This window comes from Mastomys coucha, chromosome X, assembly GCF_008632895.1.
Source record: "Mastomys coucha isolate ucsf_1 chromosome X, UCSF_Mcou_1, whole genome shotgun sequence".
Classification (NCBI taxonomy): Eukaryota; Metazoa; Chordata; class Mammalia; order Rodentia; family Muridae; genus Mastomys; species Mastomys coucha.
Window position 1 is genome coordinate 96,528,677 of NC_045030.1, and position 9,695 is coordinate 96,538,371.

The 9,695-nt window shown below is 43.0% G+C and overlaps 1 protein-coding gene across 2 annotated transcripts in view; it reads right to left on the reverse strand.

Moving 5' to 3' along the window:
• Positions 1–2,605: 2,605 nt before the first annotated feature.
• Positions 2,606–9,695, reverse strand: part of Las1l (LAS1 like ribosome biogenesis factor) — a 22,717-nt gene continuing 15,627 nt past the window's right edge. For both annotated transcript variants that reach the window (XM_031365214.1, XM_031365206.1), the window contains 3 exons: positions 8,279–8,958; positions 4,706–4,856; positions 2,606–2,943 (listed from right to left, as the gene is read on the reverse strand). In XM_031365214.1, coding sequence (XP_031221074.1) covers positions 2,823–2,943; positions 4,706–4,856; positions 8,279–8,958 — 952 coding nt within the window. In that variant the 3' untranslated portion in view covers positions 2,606–2,822. The remainder of the gene's footprint in view (positions 2,944–4,705; positions 4,857–8,278; positions 8,959–9,695) is intronic.

The window sequence follows — 9,695 nt, forward strand, 5'->3', positions numbered from 1 at the left end:
ACACACCAATTTGTATACAGCCATGACTCTCAGTTCTTCTGATTTTGCCTTCCAAATGCTGGGACTATAGGTTTGCTTAGAAAATTCACTTTGTTTTCTTTCCTTTTGAGACAAGGTTTGTGTATAGCCACCAGTCACATATATAAAACATGATGTTTCAGAAAAACAGTTCATTCCCTAAATATTTATTGAGGACCCGTCATGTATCAGGCACTGTTCCATATTCTTAGGCGATAGCACCCAATATGGGATTTATGATTTTTCTTCAGAAAACATTTTGTGTGTGTGTGTGTGTGTGTGCGCGCGCGCGCGCGCGCGTGCGTGCGCGTGTATGCACCCACTTGTATGTGCACATGTCAGGGCCAGGAAACTACAAGGGTTTTCCATTATTGCACTTTACCGTATTGCCTTGAGACACGACATCTTATTGAACTAGAGTCTCACCATTTTGGCTAAGATGGACACCCAGACAGCTCTTGGAATGCAGCTGTCATTCCCTCCAATGCTGGGATACAGCCATGCCTGGACTTTTATGCAGTTAACAGGGATTTGAACTCAGGTCCTCTTGAGCCATTTTCCCAAATCCTGAAAAGCCATTTTCTAAACTCTCCTGTTACATATGAGATAAATATCCTGCAAATTATGGCATGACTTGCCCAAGGTTGTTCTAGTTAATAACTGGAGTATGCCTGGAACCTGTGTCTTTCAGCATCTCAAACTCCACTTTGTATTGAAAATAATCACATCTTGTTGAAGTTATAGTCCTGGTTTTTCCTCTCAACCCCATGTTCCCAGAAATAAGACTCAAACTCAAAATATAGTTACAAATACCTTGTCCATATAGCTAGGCTCTTTTCTTACTAGACTGTAACTAAAATAACCCTATTTTAACCTACATTCTACAATATGGCTGGTTACCTGTGCTCAGGTACCTTATGTCCTTCTCCTCACATTTTCCCAGGCAGATCTTCCTGAACCTGGCTGTACCCCAGAATCCTTTCTCCTTCCAGATGTTCCACCTTCTACTTCCTGCCTAAGCCATAAGCCATAGGCCATAGGCTTTTAAATTAGCAAATGATGCATCTATACAGTACAGATCACCATCTATGTCAAAACCATAGATTGTGGCCTATTCCCAACCTTTTTGATTCATGTCAGGAGTGGGATCTAATAATTTGCACTCCAAATATGAACCCAGGTGATGTTCAAGAAAATACTGACCTACACCAACCTAGCAACTTTTTGTCCACAGGTCAGTCACTTCTCGTTTGTCTGTCTCATTATCTCCATGCACTTAAAAAGCAGGGGATTAATCCAGGCGGCGGTGGTAGACGACTTTAATCCAGTGCACTTAGGAGGCATGGCCAGAAAGATCTGAGTTGGAAGCCAGTCTGGTCTACAAAGTGAGTTCGGGACAGTCAAGGGCTCTGTTACACACAGAAAGTATCTCTAAAAAAAAAAAAATGGGGACATTAGGGGTAAAGAAATCTGGAAAAAAATAGGTAAAAAGTATACATATATTAGTAGGGGGAGGCAGGTGGAAGTAGGGCCAACTATACCAGAACTATTATTTTCAAAAATGTTTTCTAGTAGAAAAACTAATCTTTAAAAAGCAGTATCATTTAAGTTCCCCAAACATATGCAGTAAAGTGAGAACTCCTCTCAGGTAGACTAGAACTGAAAGCTTGTTGGCAACATCCCCCAGACCACAATATATGAATACCCATATTTTCAAGTTCCTTCTTCATGTTTAATCTAGAAGTTCACTGAGGATCTTTCCAGCTTCAACTCTCCAATATGCCAGAAAACCTTTATCATTGTGGAAAGAGAAGCTCTGGAAAAAAACCTTTGTCTAAAGCACTGGGCAGTGGTGGCACACGCCTTTAATCCCAGCACTTGGGAGGCAGAGGCAGGTGGATTTCTGAGGTTGAGGCCAGCCCTGGTCTACAGAGTGAGTTCTAGGACAGCTAGGGCTATACAGAGAAACCCTGTCTGGAAAAACAAAACAAAACAAAAACAAAAACAAAAGCAAAAAACAAAAAACCAAACCTTTGTCTAACACAATGCACAGGCTTGCTTTGTCAACACCTGCTTGGTTACATGGAAAAAGTCTTTTGAGCTGGTGGACTCATGGAATTCTGACATCACTAAGGTATTTCTTAAAGCTCCAAAGCCCACTGCAGGAATATATTGTGTCTTTTCTAGGCCAAAGGACAGAGAATGACAAAGAATGACATATTTTAGCTTTCAATTCCTGTTTCTTACTAAAAACTGGATCCTCCTCCCACTCCCTGCTACCTCCTGTCCTCACACAGACCCAAGCCTCAGATATTCACTAGGCTTTAGAGCCAGCTATGCCTCTTCTCTGGGCCCTGATGCTTTTATGTAGGATTGCCCAAATTCCAGGGGAGGGGGATACAGAAGTAAGTTTAAGGAGCCAGGCAGAAGATATGCCTACAGTCTAGCTAGGAAAGTATTCAGAAGTGGTATACTTCAGAGGCCTCAGGCTCCAACTTGTACTCAAGAGCCTTGTTACCATCTCACCGTTCTTTAGAATAGCCACAAAGTAAAGGAAGAATTTCACTGGTCTACCCCATCTCACAAATGCCATGACAAAAATCTGTTTATTATTTTTCAAAACACAACAGAAAATGGGGGGGGATATCATTCAAATTTCCATTGTAGTAGAAAGCTGAATTGTTAAGGCTGATCTGTCTCTCAGGTTGTCCATTCTGTACCATGAGTGGATTCTGGACTGAGCTGTGCCAGTAGCAAGGCTACATGGACTTGTAGCTCAGGACACTTGTAGATCAGGACAGCCATCAGAAGAGCTGCAGGCCAGCTTTGAGCCTATGCATTTGTCCTTGGTTCCAGAGAAGGCGCTCCATGTTGCTGCCGCTGCCGCCACTGCTAGAGCTGGTATTGCTGCCACCATAATACAGGCTACAGAGAGAATGGGCAGTTAGTCAGGGACAGGGACAGCTCTAAACTCTGCAGGAACTAAGGGAACTTGACATGTATGTGTCTGTGGGAAGAACCAATCTCCCGCCTGTCTTTATAAAGAAGAGACAGGAGCTACTCTGACAAGTGATTTCAGATGAGAACCAGGGGTAGCTCTACCCCCAGCCTTCCCTTCCCCCCCCAAAAAAACCTTGAAGGGTAAAACTAAAATGAAGCATTATGCAGAACTGCAGTATAGAAACTTGGCATGCAGAGCGCTGCTGCTTGAGATTAAGGGATGGAAGTCCTACCCAGGAAGAAAAAGAGTCTACCTCAGCAGGGCCTCTTTCCAAGGCCTAGAGCTTAGGGGCCCAAAGAAGACTTGGCTGGATCCCTCCTTCATATAATAACTAGTTAACAGCTCAAGATGAGGCTTGTGATATAGAGATAAGATGGTCCAACTCCACCCCATATTTTAAGACTGCTTGAGGTACATAAGTATCCTCTGCCTCTCTAACCTGGCTCAAAACCACACAAAGCCCTGCTTCCTGTAGGTCAAAGGACTTTCCAACTAGATGAGGCGTTATCCTTCACTCACTCAGGCAGATCTAAAGTTACACTACTGTAGCAGAAAAAAACCTTAGACGTACTCTAGTCTCACCCTTTCCCATCACCTATAGCTTTACAAACAAGGAAACTGTGGTCCAGAGTTGAGTAAGAAATGATTTGCCCAAAGTCACATTGCCAAGTTAATGGTGTGGCTGAGGAAAGAATTAAGGTGGGCATTTTATCTATCAACTACTAATGACATAGGGCTAACAAGTTGGGACAAGTTCTACCAGCACACACTTCCCCCTTTATATCCCGGCACTCATTAGGCCAAGCTTTCCTAGGGTCAGGTTAGTTGGAAGAGAATGGGGCCTCTAACAATGGAATCTTGTAAAAGTAACTTATTCATCTGAGGTAATTGTAATCTCTGAGGTTTACTGCCTCCATCTGCTAATCTAGGCCTAGTCCTAGAAGCTTCCAGCCTCCATACATTCTTATTTAGGCCTAGAAGGTTTTCGGCCTCTGAGACTTACTGCTGAATAAACTCACCTTTTCCAGCTCTTTCTGAGCTCTGATTGGCTGGTCAACTCAGCTGTTCTGGCTCAAAGCTCCTCTCGAAGCCAACTGATTCAATATGGCTTCTCTCTAGGCCTCTCCTGAATTACTCTGCTTGACCTCAAACTAACTCTAGCAATCTGTTCTAATCTGGATCCTTCTCATTCTCTGGCTCATTCTGTCTTTATGAAGGATTAAAGGTGTATGCTAAGGGCTGAGCCATAGCACAACTAGAAACAGGTTTTCTCAGTAAAAATACAATCTTGGGGTTAACAGTGTGATCAAATATCCTGCAACAGAATTCTACTTCTAACTGGCTTCCACAGCTACCTCCTCTATTCATCTGATTCGGGGACACTTGGCTTCTAGAGCTCTCTCCCAAAAGGCCCACGTGAAAGGGAGTTCATCATCTCCTAGGGAATAAGCAAGCAGAACAGGAAGGAACTCTCAATTCCAATGGCCCAAAGACCAGTGCATACACAGGCACTTGCACACAAAGTGGTCTCAACCTGCAAGGGATATTTGTCATCATCTGTGTGGCAACTCCATCAATTCCTTACATTAGGGTAAAGGAATCCTAACAGGGCACAGCTGCTGACTCATTTACCCCACTTTGTTTCTTATCAAAGAGGTGAGAAATCCCACTGCCACAGGTACTCACCTACTCTTGGACTTCTGGGGTTCTAGCCGGTGCTCTATTACAGGTTGGTCCAAAAGATACATGGTGTCAAAATTATCCAGCATAAGCTCTGATGGATCCTCAGTCTGGCCTGGTAGTCGGCCTATAGGGAATGTTCTCCATCGTACATCTTCTGTAGAACAAAGAGAGGAGAAAAGAATGAGCTTTTGAAAAGTCAAAATTATGCTCACATTCAAAATTACACTCATATTCCATTTTACCTCAGACAGAATGGCAGCCATTAAGAAAACCAGTAACAATAAATGCTGGTAAGGATATAGAAAGGGAACTCTGATACACACTGATAGGAATGTAAACTAGTCCAGCCACCGTAGAAGTCAGGATAGGGGTTTCTCAAAACAAACAAAAACAAACAAACAAACCCAGAGTACCTTTCTACCTAGGTATACCACTCATGAGTATTTAGCCAAAGGACTCTATAATCAACACATCACACAAATATTTGCACATCAATAGCTAATTCATGGAACCAACACAGGTGTCCAAGAACAGAGGAGTGACTAATGAAAATGTGATATACATAAAATCAAAGTTTTTCAGCTCTCAGAAAGAAAATGGATGCAGCTGCAGAAAAATCATTAAGTATGCCAATCTCAGAAAAACAAATATCTTGTTTTATCTCATTTGTAGTTTCTAGATCTTATAAAGATGCATATGTACTGTGTCAGACATTAATGTAGAAATTTTAACTGTCAAGGGAAATGAGGTGAACTAATGAAAGAGGAGTTATGAAATGAGGATAAGGGGATATGATGAGGAATATGTTTAACATACAGTGTATACTTTCAAGAAAAATTAAAAGATTAATTTTAAAATATCAATAATGTTTACAGAAAAAAGTGGGTTGATAAGCTGGTTTTCCTACTAGCACACAGGCCCACCCCCATCTACCTACCCAGCCCTCTTAGCCAATTCAGCATGGGCTTTCTGCAGATCCCCTGGCTCAGTCCTCACTGGTACCACTTCTCAAAAACACCTCTCGGTACATCTTAGCACTTTGTAACTCTTACCCCTGGATGCTTACATTATACACACATAGCAACAGACATCTTTGTTCTTTCTCACATTCTTCTTAGGTAGATCTCCCCATAAACATGGACATTTCCAGATGCGCCGATGCATAAATAGAAATCACAGAATACTTACAGCATGCCTTCTCCATAGCCACCAATTCCGAGGATTATCTGAGTGATTGAAATTGTTTATACAACTATACCCCCCCCATGATGTGTTTGAATGCCATATACTTTCTTAGTGGCCTTGTCCAAAGATACATACACACACACCTAAGGAAAGATACTGACTCAGGTAACATGCTCCCTATGCACTGTGTACAAAATTATCACTCCCCCAGATGCACAGAAAGAACACCACATATTCTACCCCACAAGGATATGCAGAGAAGCACATACATTCCATTCAATGAATGTCTCATACTCCACTTCCTGCCTCCTACAACTCATTTGTAGGTGGAAACCCCAGATATCTTAATATCATCACACATGTACATACACAAACACAGAAGAAGGGAAGAGAGGGAGAGAGGAGGGAATGAGAGCAAGGAGGGGAGAGGGAAGGACTTAACATCATAACTTTCTTAATTCATATTCTACAACTTCATCAAAACATACATACATGAAGATGTTCCACTCTGGGATGAAACATAATTCTCCCTGTCACATACCTTTGGATGTATGACATTTAGCCTTGGATCAATTTTTTTAAATGCAAAAACCATAGAAACCTCTCAAGAAGTATTGTTCCCGTGTTATATATTATGTATTGAATTATCACAGTGTTATCTCATAAATATACACAATTAAGCGTCAAATGAAAAAGTGGATAGGCTGAGGTTATAATTCAGTGGAAGAGCACTTGCCTAGTCTGCTGATTTACTCGGTTTGACTCCCATAATTGTACATACACAAAGAGAAGAGCTATCTGCAAACTGCCCATCTCTCCAACCTTGGCCCTTACAGGAACTTGAATCTGCTTTAATGATCTCTAGCACCCAATAATATAGAGATTTGCATACACAAGGATCACTCCCTGGGTTCTATCTAATAGCACTGAGTTGACTATTTCCAAACCTATGTATATTATTGCTCATGTCTCTTTAGCCTGACATTCTAAAACATATCCCCCTCAGTGACAGCAGAGATACAATTCAAAATGATTGTCTCATTGCCTAGTCATAAACCCTTCCCACAGGCTCCCAAGTCTTCCCTTACATAGATACCTCCTGGATCTCATGGTTCTTAATTGATTCTCCTTCCTCTTCAAAAAATATATACAACACTATGGTCTATTTGAGATTCTTTTCACAGTCCCAACTTTTCTCTTATACCCACATCTAACCCCACCCCACCCCACCCCACAGATACAACTGTTCCTGTACTAATTCTTCTCTCTTTTGCTATTTGGAAAAACCCCAACTTTATTTTCTTTCTCTTCTCCAGGTACACGGGCCATGTCCCTGTCTCTGGTATCCATGTACATATAAACATGTAGCACCCCATACTGACTGTTCTACTTGCTCCATGTCCACCTCCCTTGAGGCTCCTCCTTCTTTTTTGTTTTTTAGGGTTTTTTTGTTTTTGTTTTTTGAGACAGGGTTTCTCTGTGTAGCCCTGGCTGTCCTGGAACTCACTCTGTAGACCAGGCTGGCCTCGAACTCAGAAATCCACCTGCCTCTGCCTCCCAAGTGCTGGGATTAAAGGCGTGCGCCACCACCGCCCAGCGAGGCTCCTCCTTCTTAAACTAGATGAAGTCATTCAAAGGAAGACCCTCAGAGGAGCATATTGATGTACTCACTCCCCATCAGCCAGCTTCCCTGTATCCTTTCGGAGCTTCAATTTCATAGACTTGGATGAACATCTAAAATCTGAACCACTCCATATTTTCTTTTGATCCAGTTTCTCTGACTTAGAGCCCTGGGTTTGAATACACATAACAAAACCCAGTTTTACCACAATGAGTGTACATGAAAGCATGTGATCCAATATATTTTACCCCTCACCTTTCACATTCTTTTGCTCTTACTACCCAGGGCTCACACACAGCTACTTATATGAAACAGCAATCAGTCTGACAGCGGTCCCTGATGCTTATATACTCCAACCTAAGAGGAAAACCACTTGCCATTCATGCATCCAGTTGCCTCTGAGGCTTGCCATATACTGTTCACATCTTATTCCTTTCTTATCTATTCTCTAGGGTGAAGGAGAAAGCCTCAAAGGTTGGCCAGCAGAGCATAGTAGTATCAAACTATAACCTCACCAACTCAGGAGGCTGAAAGACGAGAGATCTTCAGGCAATCTTCATTTCAAAAAGAGTTAAAGCTGTCGGGATACTGGGGTATGCAATCAGAAGGCTTAGGCCATAGGATCTCAAGTCTGAGATTATACTGTGACACTCAATCTCAAGAGAGGTGGGAGGAGAGGCACAGGGGGACAGAAAGGAGAGGAGGGGCCAATCAAGAATGGAGGGAATCAATGACAGGAGAAAAGAAAAGTGGGTGTAAAGACTACTTACCAGAGCTTACTTGCCATGCTGAACCCTGCAAAGCTTCTCTTTTCTGAGACATGATCCTACTATTCTCAAAAACATAGGATCCCTGTGCAAGAGAGAAGCCCCCCACTTCCATCCTGTCTTCTTCTTCATCATCATCATAGTCGTCATCTTCATCATCTTCATCCTCATCTACTTCCTCCTCTTCTACGTCATCACTTTCCTCTACATCTGCCTCCATCTGATCATGAAAGACCTTTTGCTCCTCTTCCTCCTCTTCCTCCTCCTCTTCCTCCTCCTCCTGTTCTTCCTCCTGGTGCTCCTCCTCCTGCTGCTCCTCCTCCTGCTGCTCTTCTTCTTCCTCTTCTTCTTCCTTCTCCTCCTCCTCCTCCTCCACCTCTTCCTCCTCCTCCTCCTCCTCCTTCTTTTCCTCCTCCTTCTCCTTTTTCTCCTCTTGCATGACATCCTTAAGGTTGCCTTGCTCCTTCTGTTGAATATTTTCTTCAGACTCACAGTTGGTACCAGGTGGTTGTAGGTCCTGATGTAAGGTATGCAGTGTGTATGGAGCTTTCCCAGTGGAGGAGGAGGAACCTTCAGTTGCCTTTGCCAAGCTATTCTCTCCATTCTGAGTATAAATGGAACAGACTCGCAGCAGTTTCTCCTGCTCTTCATCTGGCAAGACCTGTCCCATCGCTTTGAAGACTCTAAGCAAACAGAGGGACAGAGTAGGGAAAAGGTCAGTGTCTCAAAGTCATCTCATAGCTCAACACTATGGAGTTTGAACTTGCTCTCTGAACTTTACACCTGCCTCTGAAAGGCAGCACAACAGAGCAGACAGAATACAAAACTCAACAGGACCATGTATGCTGAACCAGCTCTCTGGTACATCTCAGTTTTACTTCTATTCTCATTAGAATGAAGACAATAACAGAATCCAATTTCTAGGATTCTTGGGGGAAGAATTAGGAAAGCTCACATAGAATGCCTGGCAGAGTGCCTGGCACATAATGGCAAGCAATTAATGATAGCTACTAGTCTGCACTGAAACACTATATAAATATACAAATGAGCTAATAGGCATGCAAGGATGGATATGAGAATGGGAGAACACTGGAGGAATCTGTCCTGGGGACCAAGGATATGGAGGGCAGTGTGCTGGCTTCTTCTGCATGGAATACAATGTGTGATTCCTTATGGAAGCAGCTACAGGCCAGCCTGGAAGAGAGGGAAAGAAGGAAAACAGCAGCAGTCAACTAGACAAAACCAACATGGAAGGGAGGCCTCATGAACACTGTGAATTGATTATGGATGCAATAGGAGCTAAGGGGAAGCAGAGAACACAAGGAGGATGTAGAGACTAGGGGAGGGCTTCATGGAGGTGAGGCCCAGGTGGCCCAGGGGCAAGAGGGCGCATACTGTCTGTGGCCAGAGTAGCCTGGCT